Genomic DNA, 25359 nt, shown 5'->3' on the forward strand with positions numbered 1-25359 from the left:
AGAGAGAGAGAGAGAGAGAGAGGGATCACTGTCAACAACTGTCCAATGAAGTGTTTCAGACTGTACAGGATAAATCTTAGGGAGAAAATTATGGAATTTGATGCCCTTATGGAAAAAGGAGTAGAATTCACCTGTATGATCACCAAAGGATAGGAATCCTTACTACAAAAGTTGTATATATGACAAACAAAAGATTAGTTTATCATAACAAATATAAAAAAAAATTTAAAACACTTTTATTAAAATGCACTAAAATGTATTTAATAAATTTTTTAGACATACTGTACCAGGATTTCCTTACAATTAATCACGTCTACAAAAATAAAAGCGTGGCTGCCAAACATGGAAGGAAACACTACAGGAAAAGAAATACTGAATATTTTTTATTTCTTGCAGCATTTCCTTCCAAGTTTCGCACCCACGCTTTTATTTTTGTAGACATTTAATTGTACGAAAATCTTGGTGTCTCAAAAAATTATTTTTTACTTTTTAGTAGATTTCAATAAAAGAGTTTTAAATTTTTAAAATTTTTTTGTTTTATACTTTTCAGTTTAGACAAAAATTGTAACTGAATTACGACTGTAGCTGACGAAATTGAACGTGTTATCCTGTCTAGCCAAAGAAGGTTTGAAAAATCTATAGTGAAAACTTACTCTTCTTTGTCAAAGAAGGCATGAAAAATCCGAAGATTTTCATACATATCCTGAGATAGAGAGAGGTCACTGCTGACTTACTGATCATGTAAGGTTGTATTGTCACCAGGGTTGAGTAATCGTACAAAATTTCAAGTCTATCGGACAAAGGGAACAGGCTGAAAATTGAGTTACAAGATTTGACCCAAACAGATGGACAGATGCAGAAGCCAAGTTGAATGAAAGCCATGTAAAAACCAAACTGGATTCAATATTATCAGAGAACCTCCCAGTAGATGTTTTTATTCACTGGGTTTTCAAGGAGAGAGAGAGAGAGAGAGAGAGAGAGAGAGAGAGAGAGAGAGAGAGAGAGAGAGAGAGAGAGAGAGAGAGAGAGAGAGAGTATAATACTTTCAAAGTAGGGTGAGTCACTATCTAACTTCCTATGGTGATGCTCAAATATTTAGATATGAAAAACAAAGTTTTCAAATGTCACACACACAAAAAAAACATACATGCTAAAAAAAAATTTCAGCATAGGCTATTACATTAGGCTACATACTTTAAGGATTGTCAAGAAATCAAAAACCACCAGCAGTTATTAAAATAAGGTTGAAGTCAAATCCAAATCAACTTGGAAAACATTAGTCAGACTATGGTAAAAATAACTAAAGTCTATGGGTACGTGCTCACCCATCAAGGGAGAGAGAGAAACTGTAGACCAAATAGATCTCCGTAGTGACTATTTGGATGAAAAAGAAATATGGTACCTTATTACTAACAGAAGAAAGAGCAAATAAACTACAGAGAAGTTATGTACTCTCCACAGCATATGGAAATCAACAGTCTTATGCCAAATCAAAATAATCACTGACCAAGTTTTCTTGTAGAACAAAAATTCATTGTTTGAATACAATGTTAGCCACTGTACATTTTATCCTCTGAAAAAATACGTTTTGTTTCTAATACATTCAATTTGAAAATTACAGTAAGTTTACCATTAAAATTCTAAATACCATAGTTTATGGAGACAATGGAAACAATTGATCTAAAAAGTCTTAAATGGAAATTACTTAAATCAAACTACTGATGAACCAATTACAAACCTGTGATGTGTTTGAAGATTTCATATACGCGTTCTGCAGTTAGAACTTGCTTCTTTTCCTGAGTATCCTCATTGACATGTTTCCACTCTGCAATCAACTCCAACCCCACTCGCTTGATTTTTGGCTGGTAGCGACCACAACCTCCATGGCCACTGCCCTTCTTCAGTACACTAGGATCCTCAGGATCTTTACCAACATCCACATCATCACCTCCTTCACAAATCATCTTGGATTTGCACAAGTTATACACATGAAGAAGACGCTTCCTTGGTTGACCCTTGGATTTGGTCACAATTTCACGAATTTTTGGATTTTGCTTGAAGAGAGAGTTTGCACAAGCTATGGTTACTTTATACTAAACATGTAAGCTGTATGTTTTACATTCTGAATAGCCTAAATCTCTTTCAACATCTAATATACCATCATTTCTACTTTTTAATCTTAATCATACAACTTTGAGACTAATTATTCCATTTTTAACAGCAATATGAGGGACCAAGAGCACACTAACCTTCTGCATTATTACCCAATGAATCTCTCTCAAAAAAAATTATAGCATATCCAGTTTCCGCTATATTTTAACATGAATCTGATAAAATGGTAGATGATTGTGCAACACAGAATGGCAAGTTAGGCATAAGTGCTTCAGGCCTACAACCACAACTAAACCATGTACCCTAAAAAATTACCACCTATCTGAGTTGCCGTGGCACCTCACACCCAAAACAACAAGACCAATTTATATGTAAAAAAAAAAAAAAGTAGTATTTGATCAGCTCAGGGTAGCCTTCTCCAACAAGAGCAATGGCTGTTCACCATAAAACAAACATTACTTAATCTAAACAACTTTTTATGTCCTTACCCAAGAGAAAACAAAGCAAATACAACTTATCAAAATAATTGAAAAGAAAAATACAACTTATCAAAATAGTTTAAAGAAAAGTACAGTAAGATATTACAATGTACAAACTCACACACAGTTCCCTACTTGCCAGGAGGAAGGTCGACGGTGACAACCTTTACCTGTTCATAACGGATAATGGGGAGACTAGGAGATAATCTCCCCTGGCTAAACTACATGTGCTAGTGTATGGCAGTCTTCATTCTGGATCTCGACATCCCTCAAGTAGTTAGAAGCAAACAAACAACTACACCTTCCTGTACCACCAAAACTAGATGGTCTAGTAAGAAGTGCTGATGAAAACTAACAGATGTAGCCACCACTGACATCGTGTGGTTTCACCTTCAATAGGGGACAGTCCTCTGGAGACAATGCATGGTGGGCTTTTAGGATTAAGGACTTAGTAAAGAAAGCCAAAGCATTCTGAAGCATAGGAACCCCAGGATTCATGACAATGCAAAATAGGTTCCTACACTGCTTCCTTAATGGATAAGATGGGATGTGTAAACCCTTAACAGGGCATAAAAGTAGCTATTCTTCCTCATGAGTTAGAGTTTCCAGGACAGGGAACAGTGGAAAATTTTGGAAGAGCTTTGGACTGGACATTCTCTTCATGGAGAGAGAGAAGAAAAAAAAAAAAAAAAAATTCTACTCCAGTATGTGAAAACCCTACTAATAATGAAACTGCTTGTAATTCACTTACTCTTTTGGCTGAAGCAAAGACCACCAGACAGTGTTTTCAACGAAAAGTGTCTCAAGACAATGTCCAGGTTACATTAAAGCAGCTTTTGCAGAACCTTTGGCATTTCCAGCTGGAATTAGTAAATAATGGCAGTCCCTGGTTATCGGCGGGCTTGGTTATCGGTGATCCGGATTTTCAGTGCTTATTTAGTGTGGAAAATCGGCAATTTTCAGTACCGACATGTGCCAATTTCCGTTTATCGGTGCCAATAATCATGTATTGGCGCCGATACATACCTAAAAGAGCAGCCAATAACCAAAAATCTGTGGATTTTGGCACTTATTGCCACCGATGAGTGTTGACAATTGCCAGGAGAACACAACTATCTGGCATGCTTACCTTCACTTTAGAAAGACAGTCCGTAAAAGCCACAAAAGCCGGATGCAAAAATACCAGTGGCCTTGACAAAATCAAAATTTGGACCATCAGCAATAGAATGGAAGACTTGGTGCGAAGGCTTACTACCTAACTGCTTATCTAGAGACCCAGGGCTCCTAGAAATGGCTGCAGGCACAACAGCAGCACTCACAAGAGGAATTTGTTTCTGGTGATAGAAATTCATTTCTCGCTATAATGTGGTTCGGATTCCACAATAAGCTGTAGGTCCCGTTGCTAGGTAACCAACTGGTTCTTAGCCACGTCAAAATAAATCTAATCCTTCGGGCCAGCCCTAGGAGAGCTGTTAATCAGCTCAGTGGTCTGGTTAAACTAAGATATACTCAACTATGGATCTCCATCAGTTATCTGGCTCAAACAAAACAACTAGAATGACCATGGGACAACAGAGTCAATCATGAAGGTCTAGGCCTTTTCACCCTGCCATACCTGTCCTTAGACAAACGCGAACTAAGTTTCTCCATGGAGGACTGAGAAGCAAAGACGTCCTCAAATAAAGATGGAAGTCTTCAATGTCTGCTACAGATGTCTTAGAAGACACGATGTCATGTCTTCTACACCAGGCTCTAAAGAATACCCACTTGGCTTGGTAGACATTGTCAGAGGAAGGACGTCTACATTACGCAATTGCCTCTGAAGCTGCTCTTGAAAACTCCTTCTCTATGAGGAGTTTCCTGACAGTCTGAACCCTGTCCCAGCCAGAGCGGACAATCCTTGGTGGAACCGCCTGAAGTGGGGCTGTCTGAGCAGACTTGGCCTTTGTGGTAACAACCTCGGGAAGTCTGTCAGAAGCTTGAGGAGATATGGGAATCATTCCTGCTTTGGCCAGAATGGGGCCACTAAAGTCATCGTGACGTTTGTGTGGTTGCGGAACTTGTTGAGGACTTCTCATACCACACAGAATGGCAAGAAGGCATAAAGATCTTGCCGCCTAGCAAAGGGAAAATGAATGAGTCCCCTCCTTGCTTCTTTATATATATCAAGGCCATAGTGTTGTCTGAATGCATAGTCAACATTTGGTTATAAACTTCTGTTGCAGTGTTGTAGGCCCAAACGAACTGCTGTCAGTTTCTAGAGGATGATGTGCCAGCGACTCTGTTCCTGGGACCACGTTCTGGACACTTCCTGGTTGCCTAGAAGAGCCACCCAACCTGGATCTAATGCGTCAGCATAAAAGTCTAGGTTGGAGCTCAATGGGAGAAGGGACTTTCCCTCTGACAGTCTGTCTTCTGATATCCACCAAAAGAGATAATCCCTGATTTCTTGAGAGACAGGGAAGACAAATGTGTCTGGATGAGCTCTCCTGTCCCAGCTAGCCTGCAGGTAAAACTGAAGGGTTCTCATATGGAGCCTTCCCAGAGAGAGAAATTGCTCCATAGAGGCTAGGTTACTGAAAGGGCTCACCCACTGGTTGGCCAAGCAGGTCTGACAGGAGAGGAATGAATGAATGATATTAAGTTATCTGGCATCGTGGTAACTGGGTCACTGATGCCGACATTAATTAAATAAAACAACATAGCTGTTATAAAAGCAATAAAACGATAAAAGAAAACCAATGAGATATATTTTTGTGAGAAGACCAGCGTCGATAATAAATCTAAAAATGCCACTGGCATCATACATCATATCCTCTCCAAGGATCTTAGCAAGGATGAACCTGCCAACCCGACCAAGGAGTGAGTGCCCCCTTGTTTGCTAATGCAGGCCAATGCTGTTCTCCACTGTGTGTTAGAACTCCCTGAGAGCTAGAAGGATTGCAGTTAGTTCCTTCTGGTTGATGTTTCACTTCTCCTGCTGTCTGGTCCAGGAGCCCGAAACTTGTTCTTTCCCTAGTGTTGCTCCCCAATCTGAATCCGACGCGTCGGAGAACAACACTAGGTCTAGGCTCCTCTAATGTAGAGAAAGGCCCTCCTGGAGCTTGACGGGGTCGTTCCACCACTCTAAGTACGGCCTTATTGGTTCCGAAATGGGGATGCACTTGGTCTCCAGATCTATTTTCTTGTCCCAGTTCTGATTTGGATTAAACTGTAACGGGCATAGATTCAATTCTCCAAAGTCCTGACTCTGAATCTTCATCCTAAGGTACAGAACTTCTTGGGGTGAGATCAGTTGAGATTTCTCTCTGTTTATCAGTAGACCTAGTTCCTCCTATACCTGAATCGTGGTCTGAAGATCCTCCAGGCAGCGTGTGCGGGAAGGAGCTTTGAGGAGCCAGTCGTCTAAGTACAAGGAGATTCTGATGTTTCTCGTGTGAAGAAAAACTCTGTTACATTGGCAATCATCCTTGTGAAAATCTGTGCTAGACGCTTGATGCCAGTGCATCTTGCGTCCTGAGCTACCTCCACGTCTTTCAATATCTTGACGCCTGACGTCCCAACGTCCAATGCCTTGACGCTTGACATCTTGGGATCCAGTTCCTTGACACTTGTCGTCATGGTGTTTCACTCCTAGATGCTTGACGCCAGTGCATCCTGCGTCTAGAGTTTCATTTTCACTACGTTCAGCGTCTTGAACCTCTGGACGTCTAGAAGCTTTAGTTGGACGTCTGTTATCCTTCTAGTCTCTGCCTCGTTGTCACACTTGCACCAGAGAAGACAAAGTCTGCTGCATATTTTGCAGTAAAGCTATATGCGGGGCTTCCTGCTGTTGGGGACAGGCTAGGGAAGCCTCAACTACGGGAATTATTTCCTCCTCATCATGGAGAGGGTTCAGCAGACGAGTACCCATCCGAAGGAGGAAGAGGAGGATGTACGGAAGGCAGCACAGCGTCCACCATGCTCTTGCTGCCTGGTATCCTGACTGAACAGGACTGTCTACGTTTACTCCTAGTAGGAGAGTTACCCTTGGAGCTGGAAGGGAAGAGCTCCGGGCTGCTCCAGTGGCTACAACCTGGAGCCTGTGAAGACTTATCATGACGTCCCTCAATAGGGGGTAACTTGCTCTTGAGGTCTCGACTTCGGCGCCAGACGCCAGCCCCTTCTGCTTAGGCCGAAACAGAGATCCCGAAACTGGAAAAAACTTTCCGGTGAACGAACTTCAGAAAATTCTAGGAGTTCGGGTGCATGGGGACGTGAAAGCACGCATCCTGGAGGTCCAGTGAGGCCATTCAGTCATGCTGTCTGACCGCTGCTAGAACTGATTTTGTCGTTTCCATAGCGAACTTCATTTTCTTGCACAAAAAGGTTGAGTGCACTGACGTCTAGCACCTGTCTCTAACCCCCCGAGCATTTGGGGATCAGGAAAAACCTATTGTCGAATCCTGGGGATTTCGGATCTCGAACGATCTCTATGGCCTCCTTTTGCAACATCATACACTCTTGTTGCTGTAGAGCCTTTGCCTTGGTTCTGTCGTTGCATTTGGCAGAAAGGTCTATTGGTCTTGCTGTTAGAGGGGGTCTCCTCAGGAAAGGGATCTTGTACCGCTCTTAGAGTAACTGAATGGACCATAGGTCCGTTCCTCTTTCCTCCCACACTTGCCAGAAGCTGGACAGTGTGGCTCCTACCACCAGGAAAAGATAGTCAGGTCCTGCTTCTTCCCTGTCTAGAGCCTCTTCTCGTTGTCGTTCTTCTAGCCTTCCTAGAGGAACCTCTACCGGAGGGCCGCCCACGAAAGGGCTGAGACACCTGAAACACAGGAGCCTCAGCCTTACTCTTTTTAGTGAAGAAAGTCGTTGGTAGGACTTTTCTTGCTGATTTAGATATCAGATCTTGCGTGGTTTTCTAGGCCAAGGATGAAGAGACCTCCTTTACTAAATGTTGAGGGAAGAGGTGAGAAGAAAAAGAGAGGGCATAAATCAGTTCTGATTTTTTGATTGGGCATGACCCCATTAGCCAGGAAAAAGCAAAGATGGGCCCTTTTCTTCAGAATTCCCGCTGAGAAAGGAGCAGCTAATCCGTTGGCACCAACTCTGAGTTCTTTATCCATACACGACATCAGATATACGAGTTTTTCGGTATCAGTCGTGTTGAATAATTCCATCCTCCTTCCTAAAGCTCCCAGGGTCCAGTCCAGAAAAATTAAAGACCTCAAAGGCCCTAAAAATTCTTTTGAGGTGGTGGTCCAACTCTGATGTTGACCAACAAAACTTCGTTTTCTCCATGGCCACTCGACAAGAAGAGTCAATCAGATTTGAGAAGTCTCCCTGGGAAGAGGCAGGTATTCCGAGGCCGAACGATTCTCCAGTTTGATAACAAAAGCTAGACCTCGAAGCTAGCTTGGCTGGAGGAAAAGCAAAGGTTGTCTTTCCTTGTTCCCTCTTCGAAAGCATCCACTCATTCATAACTTTAAGCGCTTTTTTGGACGAGCGGGAAAAAACCATCTTCGTAAATGCTGCCCTCTTATACGCCTTCCCAAGAGAAAATTCTGAAGGCGGGGAACGAGAAGCAGTCGGGATAAAGTTCTCTGGAAAAACTTCCGAAAATAGCTTCATAAGTCTTTTCAAGTTTGAAGAAAGTTGATGGCCTTTAATATTGTCTTCGTCAGAAATCTCTTCAATAGGATCCAAAGGAGAATGCGGGATATCATCATTCTCTTCTTCCGATTTTCCGAAGACGGAAGTAGCGACGTCTTTCAAAATATCATCCTGACGCTCGGCTCCCTGGCGTCCAGTCCCTTGACGCCTGGCGTGTTGGCGTCCATTTTCTTGAAGCTTAATGTCTTGGCGTCCAGCTTCATGACGCTTGACGTCCTGGAGTCCAGCTTCTCGACACTTGACATCCTGGCGTCCAGCTTCTCTATGCCTGACGTCCTGGCGTCCAGCTTCTCGACGCCCGACGTCCTGGCGTCCAGCTTCTTGACGCCCGACGTCCTGGCGTCCAGCTTCTCGACGCCCAACGTCCTGGCGTCCAGCTTCCCGACGCCCTGGCGTCTAGCCTTTCGACGCTTGATGTCCTGGCGTCCAGTTTCTTGAAGCCTGACGTCCTGGCGTCCAGCTTCTCAACGCTCGACGTCCTGGCGTCCTCCTCCTGGCTTCCTGGCGTCCAGACTTCTAAAGTTCGCTGTCCCGTCAAACCTAGAGGTTACTTGAGAACTGGCCGCCTGTGCGACATCGGTCAAAAGCTTCCTCCGGTTGACGTACAGCAACCGGTGGATGAAAAAAAAAAAACTTTAACCTCGCCTTTCCTATGGCGAGGGTGAGCGTCCTGGGAAGCGTCAACAGGTACGCTCGAGGGGACGACTGCCCAGTAGCTAAAGCCTCTCGCCTCCCTTCATCTGTCGACATTCCTTCTCACAGGGGTTGGTGAGCTTGGAAGAGGTCTAGGACTAGGAGCACGACAGGACCGAGCAATCGCACCCTCCACAACACTTTCACTTTTATTTTCTCACCAACACTTGAGTGTTTAAAATCTCTCACATTTGACCATAAATCCTCTCTAGTCTCTTACGAGGGATTCTATCCTTTGTCTAAAGGTTTGAATGGCCGTCATGATGTCTTTCAAAGTTGGCTCATTATCAGAATCAGTGGGGGTGTCTGGAACTACCACTACTGGGGAAGGAATAATAGGATTGTTAATAAGCGGAGAATTGTCAACTCTCTGATTATCTCTAGAAGAGCGAGATCTATTACTCCCGGCTCTTCTGATCCTATCCCTTTCAAGCTTCGAAACATAGCGATAGTAAACCATCCACTCTTTCTCTGATAAACCCAAACATTCATCACACCTGTCCTTTAACTCACAATTCTTACCTCTGCAATTTACACAAATCGAGTGGGGATCTAAAGCGGCTTATCGCAAGCCGGGTTTAAACTCCCTCACACACATTCTCACACTCGAAGCAGAGTCAGACATCTTGGAAAAAGGAAAATCGTAAGAGAGATGAAAACAAGCAAGGGTTTAAACCAACAGTATCTAAAAGTGGCGTCTAGCCTCTAGTTAATAAAATCTAAAAACAAGCGAAAGCCAAAGCCAAAGTGTACTTCACCAAAAACTGTGAAAAAACACGGGCCAAACGAGCGAAATTCCTAACGATGCAACTGGTACGGCGGCAGGGAAGATCTGAGGAATAGTTGGAATAGTTCCATGTACCTGGGTAGAAGGCGCACAGGTGGTACACCTGACTACCCATCGGCGATTGCCGCGAGTTTTGAAATTCTGCCGCGTGTCAGGGACTTAAGCTATATATATAACTACCAGGTAAGTCAGATGTTTAAAGGGCAGGTTTAGGAGTATAGGACACAGAAGCTCTAGTCTAGGGTCTAGCAGCCACTTTCCTAAGCCTAGCTTTCTCTAATTTACCCAAATGATTGGTCAAAACTTTTCATTTGCTTATGTCCCAATCCCTACATTCCTCGCAAGTCAAGTCGGGGAACATACTTGTCTACAGCAGTGAAAACAAACAGACTGTTCATCATGTTTAAATGAAGTCAACCTAGTATTACAGCTTTGCTGCAATACCGGTTACTGGTCACACTCGTGTTCGACATAATAGTCCAAAAAATTGAAAAAGGCTAAGCTATGAAAATATAGCTTGGAGGCTACCAAGTGAAAGAATACTTCACCAAATCCTTTGATAGCCAACCAAACCATTCGGTGAAACTAGTGAATTTAACAAAACACAACTGCTGAACGACTGATGTTTGCTCATCAATGGCAGAAATGAAGTGAGCTCTTCAGCTACGTTTTACCTATTCTTCCCAGAAAGTGGGCAGGGCACTTACCTGCACCAAAACAAAAGAGCGCCACCGTGAATTTTCAATTCTTAAGCTGCCGTTTAAAGTAATGTAATTACTTGGTACGTGTCATATATAAAATTATTATTCTTAAGCTGCCATTTAAGGGTATCGGCGGGGTCGGGGATTAATTTTGAGTGATGGTGTTCAAACTTCCACAGATGTTACCTCTAGTTTGACCAAAGAAGCATACAAAATTTCAGGTGAATTGGATGAAAACTTTTTTTTTTAAATATTTTTCTTTTAAACATAACATTTTTTATGTTTTTTTAAAGTACATCTCCTTTATTTATCATTCAATTTAAAAACAAAAGTAATTGCAGAAAGTTTAGTTCCTACCAAATAAAACGGCAAACTCAAAAATCTAATATGTGATGTATGCTATTTTAAAGAAATATTTTAAAAAGTGCAATAAAAAATACCATAAAATTATATATTAAATCTTGGTAAAAAATTTTTTTAGAGAAAAAGAAAAATAAATTTGCCGATGTGTTCTCTCACTATCTTTGTTCAAATTGCTTTTAGATTTTTAAAATCCATTCATAAATAAGGGAGTTTTGGAATTTGAATGTAGAAAAGTAAGTTTTGAGAAAAATGCAGTTAAAGTTTTGCTAACCATTTATTTTGCTTTTAGAAGCATATAAAGTTTCTTGGAAAAGCCTACATTGCACTTGTTCCCCTCTCTTTTATAAGAGATATATTATTCCCTCTAAAAAAAAACATTTATCACTTAAAGAAAATAGTTTATATTATTTTTGGGGATAATCATAGAATGCCACTCAACTCTTGTGCTGCCAGGTTTTTAGAAGGCTAATGAGCCCCTCCTTCATATCCTCCTTTTGATGTTCTTTGCTTCTTTTGCTTTCTTGAATGCATAGCAGACATTCGTTTCCTGGTCTTCTCTTTCATCTGAGGGCCTTTCAGGCTTTCTCCTGTCATTTTTCTCATAATAGGCAGCAATGAACTTGATGCATAGCTGATATCATGTTCCAAGCTTTATGACCGTGCTATCACTCAATTTCTTGAGTCCTCCAAGCTCACTCCTAAACATAACTTTGTTTGTTGTTGTTACATATTTCGAAACATATTGTGTATCTTTTTCAAAGCCATAAGATGAAAGACAATCCTCTTCCGAATGTGGTTTATGCATTCTTCCTTGAGCACTGGATATGGAGTGCCATAAGGCCCAGTGCCCTCATTCAAACTGCATACTCCTTTATATGCTGTCGAATCCCCTTCACCAACAAATACTTTATATATGAATTCCCTGTCTAGTGATCTTTGCCACAATGCGAGAGCACCAGCAGCTTCCATATCTCCAGAAGCTACGTCAGGGTTAGCAATTACATCTTGAAAATGCTCATTCTCTTCCTCCTCCCTCTCCTCATCATCAGATAACTTCAAAACAAAGTCGTCGGTGCCATCATCATCATCATCTTGATATATTTTTGCAAGGAAATAATAGATTTCACTCGAGCGGCTTAATAGAATATGAAGTACTTGGCATCTCCTCAGCACACGTGGTTGGTGGCAACTTGTGAGAAGCCATAACATTAGCTGTGTCTATACTTTTAGCTTCAAGATAAGTTTTGATATTCGAGAGCTTGGTTCCTTAAACACTAAACTTCTTTTTGGCATGTTGGTAATATATATAATACACAATTAACATCCAAAAGTCCGAGGAAGTGTTGCAATGGATTGAAAATAACAAATACACGATTACATCAAAGAAATACAAGAATTCTCTCTCGGGACAACTGGCTCGCATTATTCAGTCCTGGGAAGCGTTGCCATCTCTATCAGGAAAACATATTGTACGGCATACGAAAGAATACGCAATGAAAAGAAATACAAATACCTGAAGAATGAATGCAAATGAAATAGTAAAACCACCCTAACCAGACCTTTAATTCTCTACTTGGGTGTGGCCTTTAAATTGGCCTTTAAACCGTTTAAAAGGCTTCAGTATCGATAAAATCTTACGCGTGGCAATGGCGGGACCCAGATCCGTGGAAATATGACAATAACTAATTTTCACGAATTTGAGCCAATATCACCAAAATCGCAGGCCGCCGATACCCTTAAAGTAATGTAATTACTTGGTGTCATATATAAAATTATTATTTCTATTATTTAATGTTATTTAATCTTATTAAATTTAATATTATTTGAAAATTAGTACTGTAAATCATTATTTTACCATAAAATGTATATGTAGGTACAGTACAGTATTTAGTCACGAAAATAATATGAAAATACAGAATGTTGCTCTAAGAAAAAGTCTGCGAATGGATGAGTTTTCCTGCAAATAATTTATAGATAGGTGCCACAGAAAATCCCGCGAATTGCTGAGTCCGCGAATCCGGGGGGTCAACTTATACTGTATATGAGGCTATCAGTCAAGAAACATGTCAAGCGCCATCCTGGGTCAAAGTATTTTTTAATTTAATTTATTATATTTCAAAAATGGCACTTGGCATGTTTCTCGACTGAAAAGCTCATATATTTCTTTAACATTACTAGAACAGATATACCGTATAACCCATATCTTATAAGCAGCAGCTGGGTATAAATGAGAGAGATTCATCAACTGATATGCAGTACAGTAAATCTAGTCAAAGCAAGTATAACTATAGGTAAACTTACTGCATTGAAGAGAAGTTTACTGCAGTAGAAGCACACACATCTCAGAATCTTGATGGTTTTTGTAATAAATCCTATGTGAAAAACTGGCTTGGCAAGCTCCATATGACCAAAGTGACCTGGACAGTCTGTCATGTTTCCAGCACATGTTATGCATCTTGTGTTCCTATCAATGCATCCTTGACGGGGATCCATTAAGCCACCCAACTTTGGTCGTCCATTTTCATAAACTTCTGCATATTTAATGCCACCCTCTGTAGCTGACATTCGTCTCTGTGCAAATAACATTCTTAAAATTAGGAATATATATTGAGTATACAGAATTTTATTTCAGTACATGATATTTATTGCTCAGATCTGATTGCATTAAATAAAAATTTACATAATCTTAAAAGATCAACTACATTCTCAACAAAATGATTCAACAAAAAACAAAAACATTGAAATGTAATTACTGCACTTACAATTTCATCAGGACTCAGAATGCCAAACTGAATTCTGCGGACAGGCCGCAAAGTGGCCTTACTGTTGTCCAAAGACATGTTCAACACTTGTTTGCAGTTTCACTAAGAGGTGACTTATTTTCCAACCTTAAATAAAAATGGCCATACACCTGAAAGATGAAAACAGCTTTCATTATTTCAAGGTAAACATAGTACAGTACTCCCCCAATTTTTCGCTGGGATAGGTTCCAGAACCCACCACGAAAAAGCAGTCAGCAGAAATGCAAAACCCCTCTAAAAATGCTCAAAGATCTAGTAACTACCAAATACCCTGTACCCCTTAAACTAAAATGCTTACAACTGCCTATTATAACAGTTCACTGCCAAATTTAATAGTCCAAACAAAAATGTGCCTTAAATTACCACACTAAGACAATTTAATATTTCAAACAAAAATACATCCTAAACCATCACCCCAAACACCCAAAGTCTTCTTATATTACCCTCATACAACTGTTACTTTTAAGTGCATAAACACCCATAAAATGCTTATAGCAATGATTTGTTAATTTTCAAATGATATTTACATAAATACGACAAAATATCTATACAATGTTTAATACAAATTGAATATTTGATACAAATGAAATAAATGGGCCTTACAAAACATTTGACCACCAACCAAGTTACCCCTGGCATGGCCGGTTTCTCTCATAGTATTGTTGTTGTTCTGATTTCCTTTACATTGGTAAAAACAATTACTGTAACTTGTGTATTATTAGATAGTTTTAATGTGCATATGTATTTTTGTTCTCTCTCTCCCCCACAGTGAGATAAGAGATTGATTTTTTATGCATGAATGTTTATTTGTTTTGTACAGTATAGTTTTATAGATAAACGTCATGTTACTTTGCCATTCATTCTTTTCATATTTTCCATGTTATGATTATACAACTTTTTGCATTTCAATAGAAGCAGACTGGAAAATAAAATGAAAAATGACATTTTTATAATATAATTAATTTTATATATACTTACCAATTGCTTGGCTAACGATTATGCTCGCACGGCATCCTAAATTAAAAAATTCATGGTAGCGCGTTGGTTGCAAAGCAGGGGTGACAGGCCCTGTCCGCTGCAACGGGAGCAAGGGAGCAACAGAAGCCAGCGGCACCATTCTATTTATTGTCGCAAAGTCCATGAACAAAAGAAACCGAGGGCAGGAGGGAGGGCTCTGATTCAGTAATTACTTGGTAAATATATATAAAACTTCATTTTATTATCAAAATGTCATTTTTATATAAGTAACTTACCAAGTAATTACTTAGCAGAATCCCATATTGCAAGGGGGGTGGGATGAATGGTCTACTCTAATTCAACACATTAGGTGTGGTAAAATCTTGAACTAGAAAAAAGGTGGCTAGCACTGGAGCAGTGCTTGTCGCTTCCTTACCTGGTAAGAGGGCTACAGCAGATGAATGCTGCCTCTGGTTGGTGCTCCTCTTAACCTGTAGTGGCGTGGAGGTGAGCCGAGAGTCACCTCTACATAAGTGGGAGTCTTGCAATACAGGATATGCCTGATCACTGACAAGACATAATGCAGGAAAAAAGATGCCCTTGGCCTGGGCAGTACCATAACAACAAACCAGAGAACACCTGTCACCAACCCTGACACAACAAAACAAAAACCATTACCCATCCAACGAACTGGTAGGCACTCCATGTACAAAGTACCCCAGGCTCCCCAAACACTCAACATCCTTATAGCAAGACGAAGAGGCAGAAGAGAGACAGGATCTCTACTATGCTTCTTCCCCCAATACCATGCCAGCCACTGCCAAAGGTCCGAGGGTACTGCAGTCTTCAAATACTGTTCCCACTTCTTTAAAATAATGAGACATGAAGATTGACTTGCACCTCCAAAAGGTCGACTGAAGAATAGAAGAGAGGGATAAATTATGTTTGAAGGTGAGAGAGGAGGTTACTGCTCTGACTTCATGAGTTTTGACTTTGATCAACGGAAACGTGTCTTCCTGAATCCAGGAATGTGCTTCGGAGATCAGGTCTCCAATAAAGAACGATAAGGCATTCTTAGAAAGAGGGCGAGAAGGATTCTTGATAGAACACCAAAGGATGCGGGAGGGTCCTCCGATCTTCTCGGTCCTTTGCAGTTAGTACCTCAGTGATCTGCCTGGGCAAAGAAGCCTCTCCTCTTTGTCCGAGCCCAGAATATCCATTAAATTCTTGATATGGAATGAGCTAGTCCAAGGCTTAGAAGGGTCCTCATTCTTGGCCAAGAAGCCCAAAGTGAAAGAGCAAACTGCACCCCCTTGGGAGAAGCCAATCCTCTTATCGATCACATGGCTCATTCTTAGCCAAGAAGCCCCAAGTGAAAGAGCAAACTGCATCCCCTTGGGAGAAGCCAATCCTCTTATTGATCACATGTAGCTCACTTACGGCGTTTAGCCATAGCCAGGGCTACTAGAAAGAGGGTCTTCCGCAAAAGGTTCTTGAGAGACGCGGAACTGAGAGGCTCAAAAAGAGGGCCCGAAAGCCACTTAAGGACTACATTCAAGTCCCAAGACACTATATCAGACTTTTCTGCTTGGACATATCAAAAGACTCAAGGAGATGATTAAGATCCTGATTAGATTAAAGATCTAAACCTCTGTGCTTGAAAACAGAGGAAAGCATCGCTCGGTATCCTTTAATGGTGGATGAGGAGAGACTCTTAGAAGTCTTCAGGTACCGGAGAAAATCTGCAATCTGAGCTAGTCTCAGAAGATGAGATGTGATGTCTGCTGTCCACTTCAACTTGTAGACGTTGCAAGTAGACTGTTGTCTGCAGCTGCTCTTGAAAAACCTTTTGCTCTGATGAGTTTCCTGACAGTCTGAACCCTGTCAGAGAGAGAGTGGATAACCCTTGGTGATACCTCCTGAAGTGTGGCTGTCTGAGTAGCCATGGTCTTTGGGGAAACAGCCTTGGGAAGTCTACCAAAGGACAAAGAAAGTCCGGGAACCATTCCTTTGTGGGCCAGAATGGCGCCACGAGTGTCACTGAAATGTTGCGGTGAGACACGAAGGGAGGGAAGGCATAGAAGTCCAGACCTAACCAATCTAGAAGCATGGTGCCCGTCACCCAAGCCAGGGGATCCGGGGCTGGAGAGCAGAAGAGAAGAAGACAATTGTTTCTTGAGGTGGCAAACAAGTCTATGGAGGTTTGCCCAACAATCTCCAAAGGTCGACACAAATCCTATAGTCCAGGGTCCATTTGGTAGGAAGGACCTGCTTGTGATGGCTCAGCGGGTCCAGCAGGATGTTTAATTTCCCTTGGATGAAGCGAGTGACCAGCGTCACTTGATTCTGGTGTGCCCAAAGATGAAGGTCCTTTGCAGTCTGGCAGAAGGAGAAAGGACAAGTGTCCCGTTTCTCGATATACGACAGCATTGTGGTGTTGTCTGCATGAACAACCACTATTTTGCTGCAGATCAACTAATAGAAATGTAGGAGGCCTAGATGAATGGCCTTCAGCTCTTTCACACTGATGTGAAGGGAAGTCTCCTCCGGGGACCATGTCCCAGAGACCTCTTGATCCCCGAGAAGAACTCCCCAGCCCAGATCTGAAGCATCCAAGTAGAAGTCTAGATTGGGGTTCGGAGGGAGAAGGGATCTCCCCTGCAAAAATCTTCCTTCCGGGAGCCACCACTGAAGATCCGACTTTATCTCCTGAGTCTTCCTGTCACAGTTGGCTTTGGGAAAGAATTGAAGAACTCTCGTGTGCAGTCTGCCCAATGTGATGAAGGTCTTGATAGATGACAGAGTCCCTAGAAGCCTCATCCATTGATGGGCCGAACACGACGAAAGGGAGAAGAACTTGTGAATTGTCTGTAGGCAGTTTGCGATTTTCTTCGGGGACGGAAAAGCCTGAAAAGTCCGAGAGTTGAGAAGCATCCACAAATAAAGAATCTCCTGCGTCGGAACCAACTGGGATTTCTGGAGATTTAGAAGAATTCCTAGATCTTGAGAAAGACATAGAGTTGTCTGAAGGTCCTTCGTGCACTTTTCTTTCGAGGGTGATCAAAGAAGCAGTCATCTAGGTAAAGGCTGAAGTTTATGCCGATTAAATGGAGCCGTTTGGCGAGAGGAGGGTGGTTAGTTTTGTCTGATAGTTTCATACAGTCAAAAGGAGGTTGTATTCTTGGAAACTTCCGGCCAGTGGTAAGGAAAAGTCTTCGGCAATGAGGTTGGAGACAGCGAGTCCTTTGCAGGTACCAGCGTACTGCTCTGACAGGGCAAAGGAACAATTCGTCAGGATCGTTATCAACAAAGTCATTAAGAGACGGAATTGAGAAGGCCTCATATCTGTCATCATGACAAGACGGGTTTTGGGTCTTAGCCACGAATTCCGGGACAAATTCGAAGGCTATGGACATCCAACCCCTCGTATGCTTGACATCATAGGATAGGCTATGGAATTCGCCAACTCGCTTTGAGGAGGCCAGAGCCAGCAGGAAAACCACCTTGAGCCGGGTTCCCATCTAACGCACAACGTGGAGGTTCAAACAGGGCATGGGTGAGGCTGCCCAGTACCAAGTCAGGTCCCAAATGGGTGGTCTAAGCTCTTTTGAGGGACAAGACTGATCAAAGCTCTTGAGAAGCACTGAGATCTCCCAGGAAGAAAAAAGATCGATAACCTTCATTCGTAAAATTGCCCTCAAGGCAGCTCTGTAGCCCTTGATGGAAGACATGGAAAGTTGTTTCTCTCTGCAGAGAAAAACAAGGAAGTCTGCTACCTGCTGAACAGAAGCTCCGATTGGAGAGAGACCCCATTGACGACACCAACCACAGTAAACGGCCCAACTGCCTTGGTACATGACTGAGGAAATTCTTCTGAGATAGCCAGACATCTACAATGCTGCTCTGCAAGAAAAGCCTCTTGCTCAGAGGAGATACTGGATAATCTCCAGCAGTAAAGATAGAGACTCTACTGAAGGGTGGAATCTCTGGAAGCAGAGTTGACACAGAAGGTTGTGCCACAGAGGAACCTTTCTTGGAGCTTCTGACAGCAGGGTTAAGAGATCAGGGAACCATTCTGCTTAGGGCCACACTGGAGCAACTAGGGTCATTCTGAGGTTCTGAGAGGCCATTACCCTGTTCAGAACTTGGATAGATTAGGCAAAATGGAGGGAAGGCACAGATCTCAGATTGTCCCAGGAGTGTTGCAGGACATCCTCCGCCACTACAAAAGGATCTCGAACCACGGAACAGAACACCTCTAGTTTTCTGTTGAACCTCGTTGCAAACAGGTCTATTGAGGGTCTTCCCAATACATGAAAGAGCTTATTTGCAATGTCCTGGTGCAGAGACCACTCAGTCCCTATGACCTGACTCTGATGACTCGGAATGTTCGCCACTACATTCCTCCTGGCCGGGATAAACCTGGCAGAGAGATCCACTGAATAATCTAACACCCATTGATGAAGGAACACCGCTAGGGAGTGTAGTTGGCGTGACGCCAGGCCCCCCTGCTTGTCTACATAGGCCACCACCACGGTGTTGTCTGACATGAGCACCACGGAGTGCCCTATCACCTTCTCCTGAAATTGCTCAGCACCAGAACACTGATGTAAGGCTGCCTCTCCTGTGAAGTCCACACTGGAAGTTACAGGACCTTCCAAATATGCTCCCCAACCCTCGCACGAGGCGTTCGAGAACAGAAGGATCTCTTACGCTGTTTTGGATGTTATGGCCTAAATGACTTATGGCCGAACGACAAGGACCGGATCTTGATAACTGAAAGTTGACAGGGAGTAAATTTACCTGCTATTTTTCTCTCTTCCTAACCAAAGTCTAAGGTGTTTTTGAATTCAGTGAAGATATGAAAATGATATTTTTTGATAAAATAAAGTTTTGTACATACTTACCCGGCAGATATATACTTAGCTATAGTCTCCGACGTTCCCGACAGATATTCAAATTTCGCGGCACACGCGACAGGTAGGTCAGGTGATCTACCATACCCGCCGCTGGGTGGCGGGAATAGGAACCATTCCCGTTTTCTAATCAGATTTTCTCTTCCACCTGTCTCCTAAGGGGAGGCTGGGAGGACCATTAATCGTATATATCTGCCGGGTAAGTATGTACAGGAAGCTTGCGTACATAAGAGCTCAAAGCCTTCCATTCCAGAACAGTGAGATTCTCGCATTCAACACAAGTGTTATCTTCTTACAGAAAAATCCAAAGCCAAAATCAAAATCAAACCACAAAAGCATATGCCAAGCCAAAGATCCAATACGTCACCAAAGGTCAGTCAAAAATAATCCTCAGCGAGCGAAAAATGAAAATCTAAGCAGGAGGAACCAACAACAGATGTTGCGGAACCAGCGACAGAGAAAATCTGATTAGAAAGCGGGAATGGTTCCTATTCCGCCACCCAGCGGGCGGGTATGGTAGATCACCTGACCTACCTGTTGCGTGTGCCGCGAAATTTGAATATCCGTCGGGAACGTCGGAGACTATAGCTAAGTAAATATCTGACGGGTAAGTTGCATGTACAAAAATTGTCAGATTCCTTTATAATTTCCATGCAGAAATGAGCTTTTGCTTTACAAAATTCAACACAGTAATACTATGCTCACATTTTCTTCCATGGTACCTGGTGAGTTTCCTGGCATTGACAAGTCCATCATGAAACTGGTTGGTGGATAAATATGCCAGAAGTCCTAGGTATTGATTGAAGACAAGCCAAAAATATAACCTTATTCAAAAAGTCAAGACTCTACAGAGGAAAGTCATCAGCCGAGTCACCTTTAAGCTGAATTCCTAGAATGTTGCCAAATCAGCTTTACCAATGATCCATTCAGGTAGCCTTGAAAATGAAGGATTTGAAGCTACATTTATTACTATTGGAAAATGGCTGCTGGTAAATATGACATTTTTATGATAAAGTTTTACATATACTGACGAGTACTTACATTCCTATAGTTTCTATTGACCGACGGCTAAAAGTTTTGAAATTAGTGGGTAGCGCTATTTTGTTTGGCTAGGTGACTAACCCCGCCCACTTTCGGGGTAAGAGAGGAACAACTAGCAAAAGTATTCAATTTATTTGTGCCATAATGTTCATGTGATGGGAGGAGGGAGGTTCCAATCATGTAATTACTTGGTAAGTATATATAAAACTTTGTTTTATCATAAAAATGTCATTTTCATATCAGTAACTTACCAAGTACAGTAAAGGCAGCCCCCAGTTTATGACAGGTCCGGCTTACGACATTCCGAGGTTACGACGCTTTTCAAATATATTCATCAGAAATTACTTCCCGGTTTACGACCCATGTTCTAGGGTTACGAGACGTACGCCGATCCGACGGAAGAAATATGGCTCAAAAATAGCAGAATAATAAAAATTTGGAGTTTTTTTTATGAAAAACTCAATAGAAATGCAGTTTACTTCATTTTCAATACACCCAAAGCAGTAAAAGTAAGGTTTTCTTAGGATTTTTGACTATTTTCGACGATTTCTCGGTTTACGGCGCAGCGTAAAAACGGAACCGTCGTAAACCGGGGACTGCCTGCAATTACAGTGCTGATTCCCACACTGACAGGATGTGGGATGCATGAACAAATCTACCCCAAAATATTAAATGGTAATGAATTTGAAAATAGAAAGGACTGCTAGCATTAAAAAATGCCTGTTGTCTCCTTATCTGATATGGGAGCTGCTGCTGGAAGGTACTGCCTCTATTGGCTCTCTCCTTATCGTATAGTGGCGAGGCAGTATAGCCGAGGCTTACAAACTATTAGTGGGTACCTTGTAGCAAGGATGATTCCAATTGCTGACAAAGGTAATGTTGTTGTCCCTGTCCAGGGCACAGTACAGAAAAAACGACAATGAAATAAACGTCGCCTAATACCATGAAAAGTTAAAAACCACTGGCCAACTATGAAGGACTGGAGGGCACTCTGATACAATGTACCCCCAGGCTTCCTTAAAAACTCAAACCACCTCAAATCAAGGTGAAGAAAGGATTGTTTCCTACACTTCCCCCCAACACCACGCCAGCCACCGAAAATGGACCCAAAGTACTGCAATTATTGTAAACTCTTTCAATTTCCTTCAAATTATGTGCTGTAAAGACCGACTTACATTTTCAAAAAGTCGCTTGCAATATTGAGGAGAGAGACAAATTATGCTTGAATGCCAACGAGGTGGCTACAGTCCTAATTTCATGAGCTCTCACTTTACACAATGGAAAAACCTCATCTTCAACAGAAGAATGGGCTTCCGAAATGAGGTCTCTAAGGAAGAATGCCAGGGCATTCTTTGAAAGTGGCTGAGAAAGATTCTTAACAGAACACCATCAGGTGTTTGAAGGACCACGAATCTTCTTTGTGCTATGAAGATAAAACCTTAGAGCTCTCACAGGACACAATACTCTCTCTTCCTCATTTGGGCCTACAATCTCAAACAACCTTTTACTTGCAAAGGAACGTGGCCATGGATTGGAACTGGACTTATTCTTGGCTAGAAATCCCAAAGAGAAGGAACAGACAGCATTCTCTTGGGAAAAACCCACTCTTTTGTCTATTGCATGGATCTCACTGATTTGTTCAGTGTTCGCTAAAGCAACTAGAAAGAGGGTCTTTTTAGTTAGATCTCTTAGGAAAACCGAATGCATAGGCTCAAATCATAGGCCAGATAACCATTCAAGGACAACGTCCAAGTTCCATGACACCGCTGCTACCTCTTTCTGTCTTATGGTGTCAAACGATCTAATTAGATCAGATAAATCCTGATTAGAGGAAAGGTCCACTCCCCTGTGGACCCTTGACTGTCAAGGATGGCAGTGTGGTAGGTTTTTTTGTTTGTTTGTTATTTTATTTTGAACGGGTTTGCTTTGACAAGGGAGACTATTTTTGTGTTTTGGGAAACAAATGCAGTAAGGTGATGTTTTGTTTTGCTTTTGCATCTATATTTTTGTTATTGAGTTTTTAGTCGTTTTTTAGTTGAATGTATTCAATAAATATTTTCATTTTGATTACTACCAGTTCATTCTGAGCTTCAAGAAATGTGACAGTATAAAGAAAAGAACAAAAAAGAAACAACTTCCCCCCTTCTAGACTGCCCTTGTGGCAGTTTTTATGTGACTTAAAATTGGATAAATGCAAAGTGTACTACTGCAGAACACTGATAGGTGACATGTGGTATATGCTGAACTATTTAGTAGCTTCATTCTTTGAAAACAATCAACTGTGATAAACTTGCAGTGGTGGTTTGTTTCAATGACCTTATGTAAAAGACATACTGTGGAAGTATAAGGGTGCAATTTTTGTTGTTTACCTTGAGTACTAATTCAGTGTCATCTGTTTGCACATTGCTGCGGTGGACTATATCTTATTTTTGCTACTGATAAGCATTTCTCTTTGTTTGATTGGAGAGGGCCCTACCCTAATGTTGTCAAGGGAAATATATAATACTGTATATGTGTTCCCTTGTTTGGATTAAAGACCCTAAGGTTGAAGGGACAAGTAAATACTAAGTATATATTTGTCCTTATAACCTGTCTAATCTATTTTGTATTTATTATTGTACTATTCTCTTATGTTGAATTGCAGTGTTTAGTCCCAATCATTAAGTAGTTGTAGAAAGTTGTGTGACTAGTGTGTACGTGGAAGTTTTTGATATAAGTTTCACTGTTTGCATTTTGCATTTTTGTGTGTACATATATGTTAGAGTATTATTTTGTATTAATAATTTTGGCCACCCAGTACAGTACTGTAAAAGGGGCCCTAAAATTCCATTTATAAGTTGTAAGTAGTTCATAGAATAAATAAATATTAAGGAAAATTGTCTGAATAGCCTTTGTTTGAAACCATCTGCCTTTACTTTATTTGACACTTAAATTGTCTCTTCTGGCTCCTACAACAGGTTCCCGTCAGTCTTAAGATATAGTAGAAAGTCTGCTATTTTTCGGCTATAGATGTCTGAGAAGAGGACACTGCGCTTTCTGCACCATTCTCTAAAAATTGTCCACTTAGCCTGATATACTCTATCAGAGGACTGTCACCTGCATTTGGCAATAGCTTGCGAAGACGATCTAGAAAACCCCTTCTTTCTAAGAAGTTTCCTGACAGTCTGTATCCTGTCAGGGCCAGAGTAGACAACCCCTGATGAAAATGCCTGAAGTGGTTTAGCTGATGAGGTTTTGAGGTAGCAGCCTCAGAAAGTCTGTGAGGAGGTGGAGAAGATCCAGAAACCATTCCTTTGTTGGCCAAAAGGGGGCCACTAGGATCACTGACAGATTTTGGTGAGTCTGGAATTTGTTGATCACCTGTCTTATCACGCTGAAGGGGGGAAACACATAAAGGTGACTGTTTGACCAGTCCTGAAGCATGGTATCGGTTGCCAACACTAAAGGATCCAGAACTGCCGAGCAAAACAGAGGGAGACGATGGTTTCTGGAAGTCGCGAACAGGTCTATGACTGGAGTCCCCCACAACTTCCAAAGATCCGAGGAAACGAGGATCCAGAGTCCACTCCGTGGGTAACACTTGTCTTTAGCAACTTAGCTCGTCTGCCAGAACGTTGAGCTTCCCTCAAATGAAGCATGTAAGAAGCTTGACTTGAAACTGCTCTGCCCAAGGCAGCTCCCTTGCCATCTCGTAAAGGGAGAAAGTGTGTGATCCTCCTTCGGTTTTTGATATACGCCAAGGCAGTCATACTTTCGGAGTGCACTGTGATGGTCTTGTACACTTCTTTGAAAAATTGTAACCCCAGAGGAACTGCCTTCAACTCCTTGGCATATAATATGGCATATAATGCCTTCAACTCCTTGGCATTTATATGCCAATTTCTTTGTTCTGGAGACCAGGTCCCTGAAATTTCCTTGTCTCCCAACAGAGCTCCCCAACCTAGGTTTGACGCGTCTGAGAAGAAGTCTATGGACGATAACGTCCCGTGAAGACTCATCTATTCATTGGCGGAGCATTGGTCCAGAAGAAGAAATCTGTGCAGTATCTTGAGGCAAGACTGTATTCTCTTCGGTGAAAGAAAAACCTGACAACTCTGAGTCTATTATCATCCCTAAATAAAGAATCCGTTGTGACAGAATCAACTGAAACTTATGAACAATCATCAATCCCAGCTCCTGGGCTAGGAAAAGTCTTTTGAAGGTCCTCTGAACATTTCTCTTTCGATTGGGCCTGAAGTAGCCAATCATCCAAGTAAAAGGAGATCTTGATTCCCATCAGATGGAGCCATTTTGCACAGGGAGCGAGCACTCTGGTAAACACTTGAAGCGCTGTCGATAACCCAAAACATAGAGCACGAAACTGGAACACTTTGTTCCCAAACATGAACCTCAGAAACTTCCTCAATTCCCGATGCATAGGGACATGGAAGTACGCATCCTGCATGTCTATAGATGTCACCCAGTCTCCCTGGCAACTGGATGACATGACAGTTCAATTTGTCTCCATCTTCAATTTTGTCTCCTGAATGAAGACATTCAAATCACTGACGTCCAGGTCATGCCTCCAGCCCCCTGAAGCTTTGGGCACCACAAAAAGACGGTTGTAGAACCCTAGGGAGCCCACACTCTCTAATTCTATCGCCCCTTCTGGAGAAGGGACAATATTTCTTTTGAGAGGGCCAAAGACTTTTTCAAGCCTTGTACAGTACCAAAATTAGCTTTTTATGCCAAAATTCCTTTTTTACATGATGATTCTTTTCGATAAAGGTTCCCACAAATTGTTCATAACCATTATGGTGCCATTAATCTAAAATTAATCCCAAAAAATCCACTAACGATTGGTTCCTTTTT

The 25359-nt window shown here is 41.8% G+C and overlaps 1 protein-coding gene across 1 annotated transcript in view; it reads right to left on the minus strand.

Annotated features, from left to right (window-relative positions):
- Window positions 1–25359, minus strand: part of LOC136827880 (DNA-directed RNA polymerase II subunit RPB1-like) — a 144089-nt gene that overhangs the window by 113209 nt on the left and 5521 nt on the right. Inside the window, exons 2-4 of the mRNA XM_067085344.1 lie at window positions 13556–13704; window positions 13095–13364; window positions 1739–2054 (exon numbers count right to left, since the gene is read on the minus strand). Coding sequence (XP_066941445.1) covers window positions 1739–2054; window positions 13095–13364; window positions 13556–13633 — 664 coding nt within the window. The 5' untranslated portion in view covers window positions 13634–13704. The remainder of the gene's footprint in view (window positions 1–1738; window positions 2055–13094; window positions 13365–13555; window positions 13705–25359) is intronic.

The sequence above is a fragment of the Macrobrachium rosenbergii genome, chromosome 42 (genome assembly GCF_040412425.1).
Source record: "Macrobrachium rosenbergii isolate ZJJX-2024 chromosome 42, ASM4041242v1, whole genome shotgun sequence".
NCBI lineage: Eukaryota > Metazoa > Arthropoda > Malacostraca > Decapoda > Palaemonidae > Macrobrachium > Macrobrachium rosenbergii.